Source organism: Argiope bruennichi, chromosome 1 (genome assembly GCF_947563725.1).
Source record: "Argiope bruennichi chromosome 1, qqArgBrue1.1, whole genome shotgun sequence".
Taxonomy (NCBI): Eukaryota; Metazoa; Arthropoda; class Arachnida; order Araneae; family Araneidae; genus Argiope; species Argiope bruennichi.
The window spans coordinates 84,474,641-84,498,233 of record NC_079151.1 but is presented as its reverse complement, the minus strand read 5'-3'; the positions used below and the strand labels follow the sequence as shown (position 1 = coordinate 84,498,233).

Below are 23,593 nucleotides of genomic sequence, written 5' to 3'. Positions count from 1 at the left end.
TTAAATTAAGAGTTTAAAATATCATTACAATATATATATATATATATATATATATATATATATATATATATATATATATATATATATAATTCTTTAATTGAGGATAAACGAAAATATTGATTTCATTGACGATTTTCATATTTTATTTTTCAGCTTTTAATTCTTCAAAGAATTTGAGAAAATAACAAATATGAAAATATACACTAAAATATATGGGAAGCATTTTTTTTTTTTTTTAAAATTTTGATTAACTTTCAACTTTAAAATGTGATACAGTAACAGACTTATAGTCTAGAATTTATAATTTCATGTACAAAATAGTTCTTCTGTCCTTTGATATATGCCATGCTGTGTGTGAATTTAAAAACATATTTTGAGCACGAGTAATAATAATAATGCACTTGTGAAATGCTGCTGTCCGCGGTTTCGTGAAGGGGATTCGCTAAATTTCTTCTCTAGTCATTTCTTCTTCATAAGCGCCGTGGCACCGCAGTCGTTCTCTTTCGTGCAGCAAATGGTGCAGTCTTGGATGCGTACCCCGTATCCTTTCTCCGTACAAGAATCTAGACAATCCGTTGAGCAGCTCCTCTGCAACATTACGAAGACGCCTCCCACTCGGGTGACTATAGCCTACAATAGAAGTGAAAAACTATAGACAGCAATATCACAATTATAATTAAAATACTTTTACTTTCTCATAAACGAAGTATAAAGAAAGTACCTAGTGTAATTGCAAAAAGTTCGAATTCGAGATTTTGATGAATTTTCTCATTTCAGATCTCCCTGAGTTAGAAAAACTTATTTTTTGGGAATATGACCGTCTAGGAATACGAAAGCTAGAAAGATGGAAATTTGATGTATGGATTTCATACCAAATTTCTAGATTTATATAAATTTTAAACGAAATCCGTTTTGGAGAAAATATGTCTGCTTCGTTCTTAAAATACAAGCGAACTCGATAATTACAAAATGTAATGAGCTAGATAAAGAAAATTTGGTGTGCAGGGTTAGCATCTAAAACGAGGATGTCAAATTTTGAATGAAATCTGTTAAAAAATTGACCATCTGTCGATGTATGCTTTCACATGCATATAAATACAATAATTCATAAACGTAATGATTTATATCAATGAAATTCGGTATGTAACTTTGTGACTACAGTTGCAGTTTTGGGTCAAATTTTGGTTTCAGTTGATCGAAAGAAAAGGTGCCTAAAATAGGTATTCGCATGATAGTTTTAGTAAAAATGTGAGATTCACGCCAAAAATCGATATTTCGTTACTATTGTTCGTCAAAGTCATTCATGGCTTTCCAACACCTCTTCAAGAAAACACACTGTAAAATTGCAGCATTCAAATTGTATCTGCCTTCCAGCTTTTATCCAATTGTTAATAGCGTTAGAAATTAACAATTAGAACGTTAACTGACAACTGACGTTAGAAATCGTTGTGACGTCTTTTTTCTTTAGAAGGTGTTGAGCATTCATGGCCTTACTGAAGGCTCACAATTTTATGCCAGGGTAAGGGAAGTAAGATCCTTATTGGAGAGTGTGAGAGAAAGTTGTAGGAGACCACTACCGTTAGTTTTAACTCCCGAATGGAGAGACGCGTGGTATTATATAGTGACATCACCACATCCCATTCAAATTCAGATGCAGTTACTGCAAGGAGTAATGTGACGTACTTCCACGTGATATTCACCATGGTTGAAAATGGTGTTCTTATCATTTTCCGAATCAAATGACCAGTTTTTTTTGTGATGTACTGAAAATATCGCGAATTAATTCTGAGTTTGTCTCCGCTTTTGCTTAAAGTTAATTATTTCTGAGATTTTATATGGATTTTGGCCACAGACTTCATTTATCATCAGACGGACATTCAACGGGCACTCAGTCACGAAACTTGATGTTCATTAAAACTCCATGTAAGATCTTCTGTTATGTTACTACAAATGGCTATTCAGAGTATATTATTATAAATTAATTGTATTATTGTATATTAGGTAAATAAATAATTATTTACATATATATGTGCAAAATTATTACAAATGGATATTCAGGGAGCACTCAACCACTAGACTTTCTACGGAATAAAATCTTTATATATGACGTAAATAATATTTACTTTGAATTCAGTAGTTAGAAGTGCTCATTGATTCTTATTTTACATGAGTACGTTATACGGGAAAATTTCCTCTACTTGTTATATTATCTACAGTTTAGTCAAATGAAATCCAGGCATTATTTATGTAAAATATGCTGTCTCCAGTGTAACAAATAATTTTAACAATGAATCAAATTATTATCTGCGTATAATTGAAAGTGAACCTGGGAACCTTGAGCTCAATATCGCAAATGACTTCATGAAACTATTTTTTTATCATATTGATTGAAAAAAATAAAGAAATCAGACATAATAATTGGATGACTTTTGACTTTACTTAAGGTACCTCCTTCCTCCCCATGATGCATCTTGTAAATGATGGATTAATTACTATTATAAAGCAAATTTGTTTGTGAAAATGGTGTTTACATAACTGTTACTTGTATTTTAATAATTGTGGAGCCAAGGACTAGTTGTAACACGCACATTATGCTGTGGTTTTTAAAAAACTTAATTTTTAAATATGATTCTTATGATGGGTCCTATTACGTCAACACAGGCAGTGTCCTACCGAAACTGTTATTCATAAATTGTGAATATGCGTCCTATTTTAGCTAATAAATGCAGAAAAAGAATATTTATTAAATTTTGATTTAAGGTAAGTTAATTTTTTGTTCTTAAAACTCTTTTTACTTATTTACTTTGTCTATATATTATGTCAAAAAGGCGATTTAATTTTTTTTCCCTAATTGCAACGGTTTTTTTAAACCAACAAAAATATCCAAACATTTGTGATAGGTCGAGTTGTAACGGATAAAAATTTGCAAAATTTCTCTTCATTTGTATTTGATTTACGTATTTAGACCTTTTAATTTAAATATTATCATGCATCCTCAAAGATCAGATTTATCTCTAAGGATTCACTTTGGAAAGAGTTAAAAAAGGGCTAAATTTTTAAAAAATGGACAAAGAATTTCTCAACTCATTCTCATGATAAAGAAGAAAAAGAAAAAGAAAATGATTATGTAATTAATAAGAAATAATAACAATAATAAAGAATAAGAGAAAGGGAAAGATTTAAAAGAAAGAAAAATACGAATGAGAAAATAATGGGAGGGGGGGGCGAGAAAAAAGAGCAGAAAAGGATTTTGAATTAACATACAGGTTTAAGAAAAAAATGATTTCCCTCTAGCTTATGGAGATGGGTACAACAATCTTGATGGCATATTTTAGTATCCCATTTAGAAGCAACAATAGGGCTATCTTGGGACAGATAATGTAATTTTGAACAATGATCAGGCAACTAGGATAGCGCCCGAGTTGACACCCTGTTACCCTTCCGTGCCACTTTATGAGAAAGACCTTGATGTCCGACGGATTTAATACACATTAAATCCATATACACGGCGGTTCTTTGGTGAAATCAGATTCCAAACAAGGCATGGAATCCAAGGTATTACAAACCCCAATTGTGATGAAGAAAAATGGACCCAATGCTTAATTAAAAAAAATGTGGATACAAAATATGTACGATAGAAAGTAGTTTACAATTTGTTTGCATTCATTACAATTCTGATGAAGCTGATTTCTATGTCGTTTGATTAAATAATTTTTCTTTATCTTATTGTAATCAACTTGATATTATTTGTTATCATTATGCTAAGTGAAAGCAATTACTAGACATTTTATGTGCTTTAATTAATAAAAGAATTACAAAGGAAAAATAATTTAAAATAGTTTTGTTTTTATAGATACAACTTGCTCCACGATTGTTAAAATTCTCCCGTATCGGGAAAAATTGTAACAGTCGACTAATTTTGAAAAAAATGTTTCTGGTCTGAAATCAGCAAAATGGTTGAATGTTTTTTATGCATACAATAAATGAATAATAAGTAGTTAAAATCATGTAATCGAGAATAAATTAAAAAATATAAACTTTTTTTCTAAAAAAAAATGTTACAACTTGTTTCTATCTCCCCTATATATCATTCTTATTGAGTTTTTATGTTCATGAAATAAAGCCAAAACTTTCAAAATAAGCCAATTTTATATCAATCAAATTGAATCCATGCTTACATTGAAGGACTGAGAGCAACGATGCTTCCAAATTTATAACTGCAATGGTGGCTTGGCTTTAAATCATTACCAAAATGTAATGCTCTCTTTGGAATAGAGGAATTTATCCTTTGATTAATAATCTTATCAGCAATTGCAGTTATAATATGTATTTGATGTCGGACTTATCAAACATATGCATTTTTTATAATTTTCATGGGAGTAATTGGATTTCATTGCCACTCTGTAAATTAAAAAAAGAATTATGGTCACATTCTATCTTACCTTACAAAATTTGCTGTTGTGACTGCAATGAGCGAGGTCGTCATGATCTTTTGGAAAAATGCAAGTATTGTTAACAGAAAATGCTTCAGAACGGAAATCTACTGTGCAGGTGTAACAACTTACTAAAAGAAAAAAAATGTAAAGATAAGAACAATTTTCATCTCAACTTTAATATATCTTTGTTTACAAATTGTAATAAAACTTAAAAAAATAATTTTGTTTTCAAAATGAATTTGCAAAAATGTAATTTCTAAACTTGGAAAGAGTTTGTTTTAATACCAGATATGACCATGTTGTGATTACGAAAAGAAATTTTCTAATCAAAAATTAGAACTTTTTAAAAGCAGAACCACATAAGTAAGATTTTCTTTATGAAATAGCAATGAAATTGCGTTGTACTCTTACAACAATATCTAAGATGTAATTTTTATGCGTAATTATTGCACGGAACGACACTTATCGTTTATTAGTCGCCTTCGATATTTATATATTGTACGATATCGCCACGATATATCTCAACATTCTGAATATATCTCAATTTGTGAAGATGTGACAATGCTGTTGGACATTTTATGCTTATAAAGTTTGGCAGCTAGTTTGTTGATTGTGAATACTTAGTTGCTGTTGAATTACAACTCTCATGCTGGCATTCATGGTTCTTCCAAAAGTATTTTTAAGCTATATTTGGAATAGATATTCCAACCATGTTTCTCTTTCAGTATTATCCTTGCACTTGTTCTATTCAAATGTTATACCTGTTTATTATATTTGTTCTATTCGAATATTATATGAATATGTCCAATAATATAATAAATGGATAAAAGCATGTTGAAAGAAATTAAAGAATAGCATGTATAATAATTTAATTTATCGAATAGATTTCGTAATAAATTTAATATCATAGAAAATTTTGTTTGTAAATTCTAAAAAAAATTGATGAAATAAAAGTAAAAAAATTACTAAGCCATTGAAATAAGTAGACTATTTATTACTGATCTTTTAACAGCAGATGAAAAACATACTATAAATGATCTGTTGAAACAAAGAAAACAGTTTGAATTTCATTGCAACAATGAAAAGTATTTTTGTAAATATTGAATAAAAATATTTATAAAAAAATCTTCAAAATTAAATACATTACTTTATGAAAATTAAATTGATAGCATTGAGACGATGATGTTTGAATTTTAAGAACTCGTTTTTAAAACCAGTTTAATCGAAAATCATTTTATGTGTAATAATATTCATGGACGTTATCGATGAAAAACATTTAATATTTTGCTTAATTTTAAAATGAATAAAATTCTAAATGTTTGAAGAAAATTGTTGCAGACAGCTCTTTCTCATCCTTCAAATTATATTTGTATCAATTTGGCAACTCTAAGCCTAAAGCTATGTAGTTTCTATATGGCTCAAACCGACAGATATTCTGCTATTAGTAGAGATAGAGCTTACTCTCATACTTAAAATGATTCATGTCAGCTTATTCAAGAGAATTAAATAATCGGAACAATTTCTGCTATAATGCTCCCTGATCATTTTGGTAATTTTTGCTATATGATGTTTAGTGCAAGATTTATAATTTCGCATATTATGGGCACTTTGACATTTTATTGACTTTGAAAAATCCAATTGCTCTTAACATGAGATGAATATGTAAAATGTTAGTCATAGAATTCATTAAAGACGACATATTGAATCCTACTTGTAACAGGGTACCAATGAATTTTTTATTTAACGGTAACAATCTGTTTCATTGACCTTCTTTTGACCTTCTTGTATACGAAAGTATACAAAGAGAAAATATTGCAGCCGTCAAGAGAACTCGAGTTTTTGATTGCGCATTTCATGCATTCTCGAGTACAAAAAACACATTTATAATATTATTTGTATCTGTCTGTGAATGTGATAAATCAAAAACACTTTGATCTTGACGGATGAAATTTTTTATATTCCCGTTACACCAAATTTGCTGTCAAATTTTGAACGTAAGAACAAATTTTGAGGAAGTTTGTTTGGCCTGTTTGAATACAAAGTAAAACAATAATTATGAAACTTAAAGAGCTACTTAAATAAAATTTGATCTACATATTTAACATTTAAAGAGTAGATCTAAATCGAACTTTGAGCCAAATATGTGATGGTATTAACCATCTATCAATCTGTACTTTTCCATGTACGTAAACGCGATAGTTAAAAGATGCAACAGCTTAGTTAAATGAAATTTAGTACACAGTTTCAGCCTCTAAAGTGTAGGCTCTTTGTTAAATTTTAGACCAAAACTGTCACATGATTGACTATTTGCTGGTCTGTACTGCATGCCAGTATAATAACTTAAAAATAAATGAAGTTTGACACGTGATATTGTGTATAACTACAGTTTTATGCTAAATTTTGGCTTCAATTGCCTGAAAAAAGTCGCTCAGACTACACTATATGATGAAGTGCAAATACTTCATGTCCGAAATTCTCGAAATAAATATCTAAGCATTCGTGGTATTCACGGTTTTTCACAAGGTCCACAATTTTATTCGAGGAGTTATCATTCTTAGTAAAGAGCATATGAGAAAGTTTCGGGTAGACTATCCCCGCTGGTTTATTAAAATTTTTGAGATGTATATGGATTAGCTTTTATTTCACTAATTAAAATATTTTTTTATAATTAGTCTTAAAGAAACCCCTTCTTTAATTTTAATCTTTGTGATAAAAATCATAAAATGGAAAGAAGAAAAAAATTTTAAATTTTAAATGCAAAAAAATTAAAATTTTTTTTTTACTGTGTTATATAAGAAGGTAAATGGGAAATTTCCTGCATAATGCTTTTCTTTCTTTGCATTCGCAATGAAAACCTCTTTAATAGAAAAAAAAAGGGTTTGTTAATCTAGCAACATTATACTTTGATATTGCCCTCTCTATAAAAATACTTTTGATTTAGTGATTTTTTTTGTTTATTCCAAGAATGGAAATGAATAGAAGTGAATGGAAACCAAGATAATCAGAATTTTTAAATCCATTCATAATCCAACAATAATTTTTTTTAGCCAGAAGTAAAATATTGAATTTGCAAATGTTCATATGAATTTAAAACAAATAACTGATTTTTTTTCTGTTTGAAAGATGAAAAAGTGTTTCAGGTACTGAACCAAGAGTCATGTGATAAAATTTTGAACCAGGAAAATTATGCTGTATTCAAGTCATTTAGAAAATTTTAAAAAGCATATTTATGATATGATATGTTATGAAATATTGTATTCTGTGATGGACTATTCAATACTTTTTTTCTGTCATTTTAATTTTTATTTATCACCTCTCTTTTACATGCAGATGTCTATTCTCATGCCTAAGCAGCTGATTTCTAAGCCGTTAGAGTTAGGTATATATTTCTAAATGGGGAAAAAATGCTTCCATTATCCTTAAAAATTACATTTAATATTATTTGAGTCAATAAATTTATTGCTAAAGAAAGATTAAGGAATTTAAAATTTTAAAACACCTTGGTTTTACTAGTTATATTAGCAAAATATTCTAGACCCAATAACATTTTAAATAAAAAAAGTTCCACTCGTTTGCGATTAAAACTGACAGAGTTATAAAACTTAATCACTAATTTAAATGACTTAAAGCTATTTCGAGGAAGATTTGTCAATTTCGCGTTAGTGCTTGCTTGAGACGTGGTTGATTAGTTAAAATTAATTAAATTCTAATTTTTATAGCTCGGACTATTTTAATTCCAGAAAAGTGAAACATTTTTTGTTTAAAATATTAGTGTGTCAAGAATATTTTACTAAATGTAATTAATGAGACAGGAAGACTGCATAATAATTTAGACTTTGGTATTTTTTCCAACAATCGATTTATTGATTCAAATAAAAAACGAAATTTTTATATGATTTTTAAAGGATCTTTTAATATGGAATCGAAGGATTTAAAAATTGACTATTGGCCCATGATTAGAATGGATAGCGTACATGTAAGAATTATTTTTATTTCGAATTCCTACGGTTTTCACAGACACATGATTAACATAAAAGCAAAATTAAACTAAGTTTTATTTTGATGAAGATAAATATAAATTTGCAAGCGATACTTCTTTATGGAAGAAAAAAAAGCATTAGCTGAATATTATATAAGAAAAAACAGAAATAGGTCTAATAAAATTTGATTAATGCCGATTTTAGAATTTTTTTCCTACGCTATTAAATATCCATTTAAGAGAAAATTTATTGTTATAACTGTCAAAATTATGATTTCAATAAATTTTTAAAATCAATAGCATTATCTAATTTTTGATGTGAAATTTTTTTAGAAATGAATCACTGATTTAAAATTTTATATTTCTAAAAATTAGTTGATTCTAAAAGTTATATTAGTTCATTTCCTATAGTTAAATGCTATATTTTTTGTTTCAATGTCTTATAAATTCCATTTTTAGCTATACACAAGACTTTTAAGTATACGACATACATTTTCATTGCCGTAATGAAATTCAAATAGTTTTCATTACTACACCAAATATTTTATGCATGATTTCTTTTCCTTTGTTGATAGTCAAGGTATGAAGATTGTTTTATTAATGTACCGTTTTAATAAAAGTTTCTGCATTTTGTGGTAATTGCAGATAAAGTTTAATTTCAAAAAGAGGTAAAGATTTTTTTCTAATTTGCACATTTTAAAAATAATATATTTTGTAATATAATTGGATACATAAAAATATATCATTCTTTAAACTTGAAGTTTTGCTCTCTTAAATTTTGCACTATATTTTTACTATATTTAGCACTATATTTTTGCACTATATGTTTTTATTGAATATAGTGCAAAATAGATAAAGATTTAGATAAAGATTCTCTATGATAATTGAAAAATTATGAAACATTTTCTCTATTATATAAAAAAATTCTGATCTGAATTATTTCACTTTTTTTATAAGGACGTTCCAATTCAATTAGCAAGCTATTGAGATAGTCCAATCATTTTCAGTTTCAGATTTAAGTTCAAATTTTAAGTGAGAGGACAGGTAAAGGGAATTAAGCAGGTTCGTTGCATAATGAATAGATTAGGTACAAGACTTCTAAAATAGTACAAATTACATACTTATCAAAATTTGAAATTTAAAATTACTCATTTCAAGAAGTCATTAAAAACATATCCACATATAATAGCTTTTATTAAAATTTTTTTGATTGCAATGATTCTAGTGAACTAGTTGGTCACTTAAGATGACTAATATAAAATATGCTGAGGCAGAATAATAAGAAAAGTAATCAAAATTAGTCAAAATTAAGCAATCTGAAAATATATTAACAAATTGCGAAGAACATTTGAATGATTTCCATACTAATTGAAGGATGATGAAAAAATAGCATTATTTTTCCCTCAGAAGTAAATAATGCAAAAGATATTAGTTCGTATAAAATGATAGGATATTTAATAAGTGAATTTGTTTATAAAGCTAATAGTCTTAATATTTTAATTTTATTTACAAATTTATGTGCGGTATTATGCAACTATTCCCTCGATTTCACGTATTTATTCTGATTCTACATATTTTCCACATATTTTTTTCTTTATTGCCTGCAACTTACTGAAAAAAAAAGCAGAACTTTTATCCCTCTTGGTAAAACTATTTATGATGGAGAAATGTTGAGCAGTAGTATAAACTCAGGTTTCTTACTTGCCTACCCCTCGATAAGACAACGAAAAAAAATTCGTTACCTAAATCTTTGGAATTTTTAAAAATTTTGTCTGGAAATTTGGATAGTAAATAACTGTTAGAGATGTATAAACGAGAATTCATTTTGAAATTCTTATTATTTAAATCAAAAATTTTTAAATGATGAAGAATAGGAAACAAAAGTTTTCGTGAATCCAAAATTATTTTAAACATCCTTGCTCGGGGCCTTGATTCTCATTTGAAAATTCTGTATATCAACGATCTGACAACACAATTTTTTTAGGTAATAAATGGATATTAAAATAGCCAGTAATGTAAAATGTTTGAATTATTGGCATATAAATAAATAAGCAAAATAAAACTGATGTAGTCAGGTAAATATAATTTAAAACTTAAATGTCATAAAGTAAATTTTCATTTAACAAATTTCAGATTTAATGTAAACTAATGTTTTTTCTCAAATTTTGTGCTGTATATTAATACTAAGGATTTTTATTTCACTCATTTGGAAAATATGAGTTTTTTTTTGTTATAATTATGATAATATACATTTTAAATATCAGGAAAATAATGTTTATAGCCTGCCATACTATCTATAAACTGCAATATATATAGTGAAAACATCGTCTAAAATATTATCGTTTGTTTGAAATTTACTAAATTTAGCAAATAGTTGCTTTTTTGGTAAGAGATGCTCGTTAAGAAAGATTTAAAGATAATTAGATTTTTAATCGAAAATTATTTAAAATTTTTACATTTTCCTCAATAAGTTTGGAACGTATAGTTGAACAGACATCATTTTTACATCATTTTAAAATTCAAAAGCTTTAATTTTCAGTGATTCAAATTTTCACTAACTTTAATGAAATTAAAAAAAATATATTCAAAGCATATTTTTTAATAAAATCTGTCATTGTTTTTGTTATTCTATTGTAGACAAGCGGTTTGTGATAATTATATAGGCATTTTTTTTGTCTTCACATTATCAATGCTATAATTAAGAGTAAATTAAAAAAATAATAACGGCAAACAAATCTACTCTAAAACGTTATCACTCTATATTATTTCGGATTAGGGGCTCGAAATTCTTTTTTTTTTTTTTTTGAATTCACATTATGCAACACAATTGAAAGCGCAAATTCCTATCTTAAATATTGCTCTTGGCACAATTTAAAGGGTTTATTTTAGGCACACTTTTAATCTATTGAGCAGAACATTTACAGTAAATTCTAGATTTTTGTATCAAAAGAAAACGATTATTTTAAATTTTAAAACGACTTTAGAATGATTTTCACGAAATAAATATTAAATACATGAGTTTTAGAGCTATTATTTCAGAAAGAAATATTTTAATCGAATGATATGGTGACTATTGTAGCACTAATAAGTTAAGTACCAGAAAAAGCATCAATCACAAAAATGATAAATACGTATCGTATTGTAAAATACGGGAACGTTTAATTATAGTGCTAATCACCACAATAGTTAAACACTTACATCCATTGCAAGTTTTATAGAAGTATCCAAGGATAAACAACGCACAAAAGAATTTTGGAACACCTTCCATGCTGGCTCGCTTATGAGCTAAAGTCTAACTCGGCCGTACTCAGGCGAAAATGAATCAATAAATAGATATGATCAAACATTTCGAACAAAAATGTTTGGAACCGATCTAATGATAGTTATGGTGTTCGGGTAGGGAATAAGAGTGATCCCAAGCGGGTGTGCCCGAAAACATTTTTTTCTTCCGAAACCATGATAGTAGTATATTTTCACTTTGGCTAATGGATACCCGAGTTTTATTTTATATATATTTTTTTTCTTACACCGTGCAAGAGAGTTCTCGGAAGTGAATGCGTGTTGGAGGGGAAAAAAATTAGCAAAGAAAAATCGATCCATTTTTTTTTTTAGTTTTACTTGTTGAAAGCTTTGGTACTAATTGGAAAATTTTTCTGCATTAAAAAAATGTTAGTCAAATTGATTATACTATCTTTATGACTCCTTTTAAGGTTTGAAACACTAATGATGCATTTGAGAGGAAATAATCGATTGCTTATGCTTTTAAAAAATCCCAATAAAAAGGATGAATAGGCTTATTGTAATTGCTTGATTCAAACGGAAAGCAAATCTCGCTTACGTGATTGGAGCAGATAAAACGGAATTTGGATTCAGGCCACGCATTTGAAGGTTGGTCTTAAGGATTTATTTTCACTTCTCGGATTGAAAAGACGGACCAATATCTTATTGATTATTGTCATGACATTTTGCCGATTTATTTTCTGCATATATCAGAGATGAATAAGATTTGCATTCAAAAATAATTTTTTGCTTAACAGCAGTTACTTTAAGGTTATTAGAAATTCTAACCTTAATCTCGCGGGTCGAATTTTTCGAATCCAGATCTACAATATTGGTCCCTCGCTGCTGCAAATCAATAAACGTTTAGACAATGAATTCTTTCATGCACTTATGTACATGAACTTTCTCTATAAATAAGAGCTTTGAACTCATTTGTACACAAATGCGAACATCTCATTTCTTTTATATCGTTGTTGCTCTAGAAAAACTTACCTGTAATTAAGCAAAATGTCAAGTTTAAGGGCTTCTAAATTTTTTATTATACTTTCGGAAATTTAAAAAAAATATTTCAAACCTTATTGATCATTGTTAAAAAAATGTTAATTATTTTTAATTTGGATCTAATTGAGCTGACAAGATATTTGAATAGTTATCTATACGAACATATATCGAGAACGAGTATATATCCAGATATTTCATTGCTGAAAACTTATATTTATAAAATCCAATTCTCGATAATTAAAATCAGTGATAATGCGAAAGATTATTTTATAAATTTATGCGATTTTTGAAACTTATCATGAAATTGAAAGTGTAGAATTTTAACTTTGTTGTATTCTTTACCAAGGTAATTCTCCTCCGGGGGAGCACCTCGAAATGAGGATGAGATGCTTCCGGCATAGTGGTTGGATCTCGCCACCCTGGAGGGTACACTAATAGGTGGGGGATCTGACTCCTCCCATCGATGATGGGACGTACTTCCTTTGGGGAGGGTTGTACCGTGGCCGGTGACGGCTCTTAGGACTCAACCACAGTTCCCACCAATGTTGCTGTTGCGGCGGTCCGGTCATTCAGTTTTTATGGTTTAAATCCGTGTGCCTTCGTGGCGGGTCAGAGAGTTAGATGGCTGACTTACCAAGGTAATTACAAAAAATTTTAAAAGTTGTTTTCTGACCACCACTTTTATTCTTATACATAGACAGTAATGTGTAATTTCGGGCAAAAAGTTAAATAAAAAAATAGATGTTTTCGCATTAAAAACGTTTTTTAGTTATCGTGTTCACAGACAGACACATATAATTCCAAAAATGCGTTTTTCTGATTCAGGGTGGGGTCTATAACGTGGATATCAGTCAAAATCTCGAATTCGTATTTTTTAATAATTGCAATAATTTCCGTTTGTATACTTCGTATACTAGAAAGTAAAAAAAGAATCTGCAGGTCTGAATAATTCTAAAACAATAAATACATTTATTCAATTTATTTCTACAACCATCTTTTCAATTTCATTTCACAATCGTTGCTCTATATTAAGAATGTGGCACGACTAGTTGAACATATTTCATATCAATCTATACTTATATAAAGCTCAATGTGTGTGTGTGTTGGCGCTCTACAGGCCAGACCGTTTGATCTATAGCTACCAAATTTGGTACATGTATACCTTGGAGGTCGGGAATGTGCACCTGGAGTCCCTTTTTTTGAATTTTTAATTAGAATTTTAATTATTAATTAAAAACTAACTTTACCGCCAAAAAAATCTTCATTTTCCCCACCGCCAAATCAGTAAGGCTTCAGTTTTTTTCCCACGCTAATCAGGCTAGGCTTAAGATTTTTATTTCAAACGATTCTGTTTATTTTCTTAATGTTTGATGCATTTAAAATTAAACATTGTTAATTAATCGATCTTTCAGATCCCTTCTGAAGTACTTTTGAATTAAAACAGAATAAAGGAAATTAAAAATTTCTAATCTGCATAGCGTAACCCCAATTGGCGTAAAAAAATTCAGGTATTTGCGTTACCATAATTGGCGTTGAAAATTCACGCATGCGCCTTGTGTTCTGATCGTTGACAAAAAGTTTCAACGGAAGTTGACTTGATTTAAATTATTTTTAGGTTAGTTGTGTGCTTTTGTAATTAAATTGTATTTATGTTAGTTATATATTTTTTTGTATATGCTTATAGTTTTAAGCATATCGGTTTTTAAGTAGTTTTTTTTAATCTGTTTCCGACCGATTATTTTAAACGATTATGTTTATTTTCTGAGTGTTTGATGCATTTAAAATTAAACATTGTTAATGAATCGATTTGCTCATGATGAATCTGAGAAAATTTTGTTGACAAATTCTTGAGATATTACATAAATTAAGAAAGATATTCTTTAGTGCCCATAAGTTTTAAATGCTCAGTGACTCTGTTTTCAGTAATCATATTATTAAAAAAAATGCTTTGTTTTAGTAAAAAATATTATTATATTAATTGCAGATTCATCATTTCCATTTTTATTTAAAGCATAAATTCTACGGGAGCTAACAGAAAATTAGAGAGATACATATTACTTTATGGCTGAAGGCTTTTATAATACTATGAGTGAATTATATGACTATCAAAATCTGAAGTTTTAAAATATTTAGATGAAGAAGCTATTAGAGTAGAAATTACATAAAATATTTAATTATTAAAATCTGCATTAAGACTGGCGAACCGGCTGGTTGCCAAAGGAGGCTAGTACTTTATAAAGTGAAACTTATCTTTTCATATTTTTTATAGAAAAGTGAAATGTCTTTATATTCTTAAAAACATATTGCAACTTTAAAAAAGCTTTATTGGAAAAACAAGTGATTGATCATTATAGATGGAGGTATGGACATTGGGGATAATACCCTTTCCTTGTATTTGAAGTTTAGAAAGAGAAGATACTATAATTGTTAAAATATTCAACCGAGAGATTTTGATGAATTTTCATGTTTTAGATGATCCTGAGTGGGGAGATAACCAATTTTGAAATTGTTTATTTGTTTGTCTCTGAAACATGTTAATTCAAGACACCAATGAGCTGTAAGGATTGAATTTGGTATGCATACTGAGAAATGAAATAAAAACAAGCGCCAATAAAATGAAACGTGCAAAATAAACCCAAAGCATAGAGTGCTGTCATATAGATGCTCATTGCAAAAAAACTAAGGAAAGTCATTAAATAGAGCAATCTGTTTTTAAAAGTTCGGTTTAAAAAACAATAAATAAGAAAATTGAGTTTATTTTTTTATCACACTCCCCTAACCCCCCCTCCCAGAAAAAAGATTTTTGATCATTTCCTTTTTTTTTAATTTTGATTTTTCCTTTTTCCTTTTTGTGAATCAGTTAATCTTCTGCATCCTCCCATGATTACCGCCAGAGATATTTGAAAGGAAAATTTTATAGTCAAGTTATTAATTAAAAATATGAACAACTTTCAAAATGGTATGTAATGCATTTATTAATCTATTGCAATCTATTTCCTAATCTATTGCAATCTATTTCCTAATCTATTGCAATCTATTTCCTAATTGTTTTTGAAAAAATCATTTAATTTAAAAGCACATTGTTTAAATGATGTAAACTGTATATAGCATCTAAACAAAATTTTCATCCAAAAATATTCAATTAAAAGAAGAAAAATATTTTTAATGGTAATATTATTAAAAGTGGCTGTAACAAATATTGACTCATTTTATTTTACAGATACAAAACAGAAAATGATAATCACACCAGCATAATGAATATCATAAATGAAATTTTAATTCTAAATAATTTTATACCAATGAACTGTTTATAATGATACAAACTAATCTCTTTCATTATGGCTTTAAGAAAGTCTAAAGTTGTGTGCTGTTTAGCATTTACTTCAACCTTTTAAATCCCCAGTAATTTAAAGGACTTGGACCCAACGAAAAAGTGGAACTAACTTTTTTCTAATTAAATCTAGACAAATGACATGACAGTAAGTCTGAGACGTCGATCTAAACCAAGGCATTTTAATTGTTACAAAAAATTATTTTCATAAAACTCACAATCAAAAAGCTCTTTAATCGATTTTTTTTGGTTTACATATTCAAAATAATTGTCAATTTCTGCTTCCTGTAAAAGTCATCTATACTTATTATTTATTGAACGCTGTCTATTGCAGGAATAGAAAAATTAATTACATTAAAATTAATTCTTGTTTTTCGAGTGCCCCCTTATTTAGTGGGTACCCTGCAGGGATCTCGATTTCTTTATGGCAACTACTTTTTGGCTGAAACAAAAGTGAAAATGGAATGGCAGTATTTGTGTCCACCGAAAACGAAATATTTCTTTTGGGAAAAAAAAAAAATTGCATCAAGAGCTAGAATACTAACTTTAATTTTCTGGCCTAATTTGTATAATGGCATGGATATACTTCCATAATAAATGTGAAAGCGCGTACATTTTCAATTATTTTAGTAGTTCCCGCAGATAATAAGACAACTTTTCCCACGAGAGACTCTTTTCGCCTCCTCTTTAAACAAAACAACGTGAAAAATTCGCGTGCTGTCCGCCCCTGAGAGAGCTTCTTTACCATGCCAGTGATACGTGAACTGAATTCCTGAACATTCATGTTATGAGGTCGGAAGGATCAATAATTAAAGAATTCTTTTGCGAAATTCCACTTTCTTTGGCAGCTGTGATATGTGCACGCTTCTCTTCAAGAAGGAGGACACACCCATGATTTCCAGCACCGTCATTAAATATTCTTTCTTTTGTTAGATCCAGTGACACTGGCACGACATCTGCTACAGCCACTGGATGTCCCACGGACGAGAGACACCTTTTGTAGAAACCCTAATCTTTTTTATATGCTTCTGAGTAATGGCAGCGATTCAGCTGACTTGGATCGTGAGTATTTGCTTGTCCTCTCTATTCTCCGACGTGAATGCACCGATGAACTTTCGATAGACGGAAAGTCTTTGAAGGAATGATGAAAAAATCTGTTTCTTTGTGTACTGTTTTGGTGATACTTTGTTGTGCCTTGCACGCAACAGAAGCAGGTATGGAACATGATTGATAAGTTTTTTTTGTCATAAAAATTGAATTAATTTATCAGAAAATTGCGAATCTTTCCAATGAAAATCATGGGCATTTCCTTGCATAAAAGGCATAATGATTTCACTACATAAATTGCTTTATATTCATTATTTGACCTATTTTTAAGACATATAAAAGTAGTATTTTTTCGAACTTCGATAATATTTGTGATATTTTTATGTGTAATATTTATGGATAATCAAGCTTTTATAATTTATTGAAAAAAGGAAAATTTTAAACACGAATACTTGGTGTTTTTTATTTTCCTTTTTTTCATACAATCGAAATATTTTAATACAAAATTTTTATTCATAAATTAAGAACTGACTTGTTAAATATTCTCCATCCGGTATTTCGAGCAAACTGTAAGATAGAAATTCTATTGCATCACCATATTAGGAAGTGCCGAATTGTCAATCAGACATATTAGGTAGTTGGTTAGAGATCCAGAGACATTAGGAGTTTTTTTATGTGTATTTTTCAGGCAATTTTATTTTTTTTGCATTTGCTGCACCAAATAAAATACTTGAAATTCCTGTACTGGTCCATGTTTTTGAATTCATTTAAATAAAATTCAAATAACATTTAAATTTCAGAACATAAATCTTAAGATTTTTTTTTTCATGTTTTCAAATTTTCCTTGTGATTGGTCTCTCTTTTTTCAATCGGTTAACTGATTCACATGCCAGCAGTTCGAGCAAACTTTGAATCACTGTTTGAATTGAACTATTGCTTGAAGCTATTTGGATTGCGTTACAAATTCTAGCAATTTTCTTATCATCTTACTTAAAATTCGTACAAAGTGTAAACATATTTTATATACAAGATAATAATCACTTACCCGCGGCTTCGCTTGCATTTATCTATTATCTGAAGATAGAGAAAGAAAAGCACAAATACATTTACACCATAACTATATATTATATATTTACATAATATGTACTTTTACATTCATTCATTTAAGAACTTTTTAAGACCTTCAATTATAACTAATTACTAGTCTAATTAACAAAAATTTTTACACGGATAACAAAAATTTTTAGTCTTAAATTTGAAACACATATGTAAAGATTGTTTGGGATTATTAATATACTAGCCGCCTTTGGCGACCAGCCGGTTCGCCAATCTTAATGTTCGTTAAAATTTTAATAATTAAATATTTTATGCAATTTCTACTTTAATAGCTTCTTCATCAAAATATTTTAAAACTTCAAATTTTGATTATCATATAATTCATTCATAATATTATAAAGGCCTTCAGTCATAACGTAATATGTATCTCTCTCATTTTCTGTTAGCACCCGTAGAATTTATGCTTTAAATTAAAGTGGAAAGAATTTATCTTCAATTAATATAATAATATTTTTTACTGAAACAAAGCATTTTTTTATAATCTGATTACTGAAAATAGAGTCACTCAGCGTTTAAACTTTATGGGCACTAAAGAATATCTTTTTAAATTTATGTAATATCTCAAGAGTTGGTCAACAAAATTTTCTTAGATTCATTATGAGCAGATCGATTCATTAACAATGTTTAAATTTAAATGCATCAAACACTAAGAAAATAAAACGAATCGTTTAAAATAAACGGTTGAAAACAGGTTTTAAAAAAACTACTTAAAAAACGATTTACTTAAAACTATAAGCATATACAAAAAATATATAACTAACATAAATACAATTTACTTACAAAAGCATGCAACTAACCCAAAAATAATTTAAATCATCCATTGATAACGTTGTCATGGCAACAATCAGAACAGAATGCGCATGCGTGAATTTTCTTCGCCGGTTACGTAACGCAAATACGTGATTTTTTCTACGCCAGTTGGGGTAACGCTATGCGGATTAGACATTTTTAATTTCCTTTATTCTGTTTTATTTTAATTCAAAAGTACTTTAGAATGAATCTGAAAGATTGATTCATTAACAATGTTTCATTTTAAATGCATCAAACATTAAGAAAATAAACAGAAGCGATTGAAATAATCCGCCGAAAAATTTTAACCCTAGCCTCATTACTGTTGGGAAAAAAAAAAACTGAAGCCTTTCTCGTTTGGCGCTGGGGATAATGGAAGATTTTTTTGGCGGAAAAGTTGGCGGTGGGGAAAATGGAAGATTTTTTTGGCGGGAAAGTTAGTTTTTAATTAATAATTAAAATTCTACTTAAAAATTCGAAAAAAGAAACCCCAGGTGCACATTCCCAACCTCCAAGGTATACATGTACCAAATTTGGTAGCTGTATGTCAAACGGTCTGGCCTGTAGAGCGCCAACACACACACACACACACACACACACACACACACACACACACACACACACACACACACACACACACACACACACACACACACACACACACACATTGAGCTTTATTATAAGTATAGATAATTGGTCGATGGAGAAACATTAAACTTCTAGATTCATACTCTTTTTTTTAAGAGAATAAATATAAATTTGAGTAAGTAATAATGCCAAGAAAAGGCATTCTAATAGCTCTTTGGTGTCAAATAATTGGTCTGTGATTTAATGCTTCATGAATTAATATAAGTACATGTTCTAATATAGGCTGATATTAAAAAGAAAATTTCAGTAATTAAAAATCAGATGATGTGCAAGAAAATAGTTTTTATGGAGTAAAATACAGCGTGAATCTTGAGGGATGCCAATGCATATATAAATAAACATTTATTTAGGAAGCAATTTTGGTTGTATTCATTTATTTTTTCGGACATATTTTTTGATTTGGTACAAGTTTTAGGTTCCGAGTTTATAGTTCTCTTTCAGGAGCTTTTTATTCAAATTTTCATCATTTTTAATTAAATATTCAAAATTTAATGCTTAGATTTCGAGCCTGCTGATAGAGTAACAATGGTTATCAAGAAAAAAGAGAGGAAAAAATCCTTAAATCTAGGTTATCAAGAAATTAAAGAAAGACCAAAAGTCTGCAGTTAGGAAATGAAAAGTCAAAAGGGAATATTTCTTAACACACTTTAAGAAGCATGAATTTAAACATGTTGTGATAAAATAAACAATAATGAAAAAAAAATGACACCAAGTCAATAAAATTTAATTTAATGAATTCTAACAAAATAAATAGTGAAAAAAAGGCATGATATGTCTGCTGGATGTATTAAAAACTTAAAATATAAGACAAAATTGTACCAAGCAGTTAAAGAAATTGCAACAATTTTAAAAGATAGTGTTCAGTTTTTAATGACAAATTAAACTTTTATTAAATTTTAATATTAAATTGTTTGCTTTTACTCTACCAATTAAAGGTAAAAAAAAATCTTTGTAGAAAGTAACTTTACATTTACTTTGGCAAAAGCGCATGAATGATATATGTGATTTAATAGTAAAGCAGGTTTAATGAAACAATGAAATCAATGTCATAATAAAGCTAATATTTTGAATTTTAAGATGACGTACAAATATGTTTTGTGTGGAGCAGTTTTCAAAGATTTTGCTGAAAAATATAAAATTTTTCGACCCCCATTTCATATTTTTTTAAAAGGCTTTAGAATTTTTTTAATAAACCGTTAATCTTTCTAGGTGATAAAGAATGCGTGTGCCAAATTTTGTTTGAATCCGTCAAGGGATGTGAAATCGTATACGGTTCAACATTGCAAACGAATTTTCAATCTTATATATATATAAGTAAAATCAATTCTCATGCAAATAGCCTGCGATCGGATGTTTTGTTATTTCATTTCACCTTTTTATTGCTTAAAGATTATTTGTATAAATCTCGAGCTAAAATTTATAAAAAAAAATTAACTGACATTAGAATTTGGAGAGGGGAGGAGGATGTCCCGAAACGTGCATTGCTTAAGCACTTTTACAAGGATTAATTTGGCAATAAAAATAGGAAAATGAGAAAGAAAAAAAAACATAAAATACTAATAGCTGAAAATAAATGCAGTAAAAATAGTGATTAAGCATGGTTTATTTTAAACTTCCATCTTGTTACGCAAAGATTATTGACTTTTTTAGCTGTAAACCATTACTATGGAATATACTTACTTAAAATTTTATCTTGTTATTTGATAAACATGAATTAAATGGGAATCTGTCTATTAAAATTACTGGCCTTGCACAATTTTAAAACATGTATATTTTACGAAATAAAAGCTGAAGTGAAAATCTTTCCTCGAAGTTGGAGCACAAAGAAAGAAATTTTTCATTCTAATTTTAACACTCACTAATATACATCATTATTTCATTGTTCGTTGAAACAATAAATTTGAAGTTTGAAATGAAATAAGTTTGAATTTCCTCGTAACAATAACCTTGTTACACATTTATATCAAATAAAATTAAAAAGAATTTATAAAAATTGAGGAAAAAAATTTACGGAAATGAAATTGGTATCATTAAAAAGGTAATTTCAGTTTTAATATTGTGTAAAAACCCTTTTTTGAGATAATATTTTTGGAAAATATAATTGAAAAACACTGAAAACATGTTACATTTTTAATTACCTTTCGGTTATCGAGAAGTTTACAATATCGTAAAAAGCCAAATTTTATCAAATTTGGCCAAAAATTGAAAATTTGCATCATAAAAGACAAGTAAATATTCATCTTTATGGGTATCGATTTTTTCATATCAAGACGATTTTCTTAAATATTTTATTCATAAATGTTAAAGAATCTGAAAAAAAAAATACATGAAATTTTTTTACTTTCCACGCAATATTATTACTTGCAGTTTAAAAAGCAATAACCTAAACACATAGTTGTTATTTTCTTTAATGAAGATGAATGTTTTATTCTGTTTCACGTGCAAAAGGCTGTTTTTAAATGTCTTCACTGTGTTATAAAATTTTTGGCTTTATTGCGTTCAGGAATACAATAGGGAAATAAATGTAATTTTTTTTTTCAAAAACTGTCAAATGTTTCTCAGTTTTCAGAACCGAATATTTACTCGGAGGAAGAATCTTTTGTCTCTGACGCTACTTACTCTCGCTGTACCATTACTATTTATTTTTAACCTAGTCACCTTTAGGGATCATCTGGTTCGTTTGAAAAACTGATTGTATTTAATTCCAATTAAATGATTTAGATATATTTTCAAGTCCATGACACCGCCAAATCGTCGTGTATTAAAGCTATGTTGTTTTAATTATCTTACATATGTTCTCTTCATTGTGTACAAGAACCTTTCTAATGGAGACGTTATAACGCTATTAAAAACATAAATATCACTTCTTCTATTTTCTAAATTTCGTGGTATAATAACTTTACTTTTTCATTCGTCTTGTAAACTGCGCGAATATTAAGAAATATCCTTTTTATTTAATTTTCAACAGTGACAGAAAACGTGCAATTAAATATTTGGGGAAACCATGAAAGCGGCTTAATTATCAGGGCAACAGTATAATCTTTTTTTGCAAATAAGAGAAAAAAACATATTTTTAAAAAAAAATGGCAAAACTCACAAAAAGTTTCTGTGTCTATTAAATTAGTATCATTAAAAAGACAATTTTTTAAATTTTGAAGCGGTATAAAATTTATATTTGCTCAATAATATTTTCAAAAATTATTGGAAAAAAAGAGCTAAATTTTGCTAATTTTTTTAATTAATTAAAATTTTAATAAAAATTGAAAAATAAAAAAAAATTCTTCGAAGTGCGCATTTCCACCCTCCAAAGTATGTACATGCCAAGTTGTCTAAATCTTAATTATATAGCACATATAACGTACAAACAAAAAATTCCCGCAACTTACGTGCATATAAAAGTAGGAAGAGTGGAAAGTATAAGTACAAAATTTACTTAAAATTTTTTTTTTACATTCATGTAGATCGAAAAAGATATTTTTATGTGAATAAAAGTGAAAAGCTTAGTTTTTGTATTTTACAGTTTGTAAGGATCTTTTTGTGAGGTAATATAAGTCGAAATTATAAAAAAAAGATATTTTATAATTTTTAATTAAAAATCTAAATTAAAAAAAATTGAAATTTTTTTTAGTTAATACCTACTACCTTAGAAATAATTGCGTACTAAATCATTCATTCTAGATCCATCAGTCTTAAGAGCCTTTTGAATGATTCTTCATCATGTATGTCACATGACAAAATTCATAAATAGTGAACAGTCTATGAACCTTTGTCATACTTAAATCCTGTTTGCATTTTTCTGAAAGATGAAGTTATTTTGATCCATAAGGTTTGTCTTTATGTTTCTTTCTGAAATTATTATTAATATTTTCAATGACAAAGGTTTTTAAATTTGATGATACCTATGATATTTTAGTCCTTGATTATTTTATCAGTATTTGCAGTTTTGTAAATTATTGAAATAACACC

At 28.4% G+C, this 23,593-nt stretch overlaps 2 protein-coding genes across 2 annotated transcripts in view; one reads left to right on the top strand and one right to left on the bottom strand.

The window, feature by feature from the left end:
- Positions 1-220: 220 nt before the first annotated feature.
- On the bottom strand, positions 221-11,732 carry LOC129980268 (uncharacterized). Its single transcript, XM_056090785.1, has 3 exons — positions 11,614-11,732; positions 4,443-4,564; positions 221-630 (listed from the first exon to the last, which is right to left on the bottom strand). The coding sequence occupies exons 1-3, from the start codon at positions 11,681-11,683 to the stop codon at positions 460-462; spliced, it is 363 nt and encodes a 120-aa protein (XP_055946760.1). The 5' UTR covers positions 11,684-11,732; the 3' UTR covers positions 221-459.
- A 5,128-nt stretch (positions 11,733-16,860) lies between these two features.
- Positions 16,861-23,593, top strand: part of LOC129970298 (uncharacterized) — a 47,704-nt gene continuing 40,971 nt past the window's right edge. Inside the window, exon 1 of the mRNA XM_056084447.1 lies at positions 16,861-17,241. Coding sequence (XP_055940422.1) covers positions 17,169-17,241 — 73 coding nt within the window. The 5' untranslated portion in view covers positions 16,861-17,168. The remainder of the gene's footprint in view (positions 17,242-23,593) is intronic.

Coding starts and splice junctions, on each gene's coding strand:
- LOC129980268 (XM_056090785.1), bottom strand. CDS start 11,683: ATGGAAGGTGTTCCAAAATTCTTTTGTGCGTTGTTTATCCTTGGATAC. Junction 4,565..11,613: donor CTATAAAACTTGCAATGGAT/GTAAGTGTTTAA, acceptor TTTTTCTTTTAG/TAAGTTGTTACACCTGCACA. Junction 631..4,442: donor ACAACAGCAAATTTTGTAAG/GTAAGATAGAAT, acceptor CTTCTATTGTAG/GCTATAGTCACCCGAGTGGG.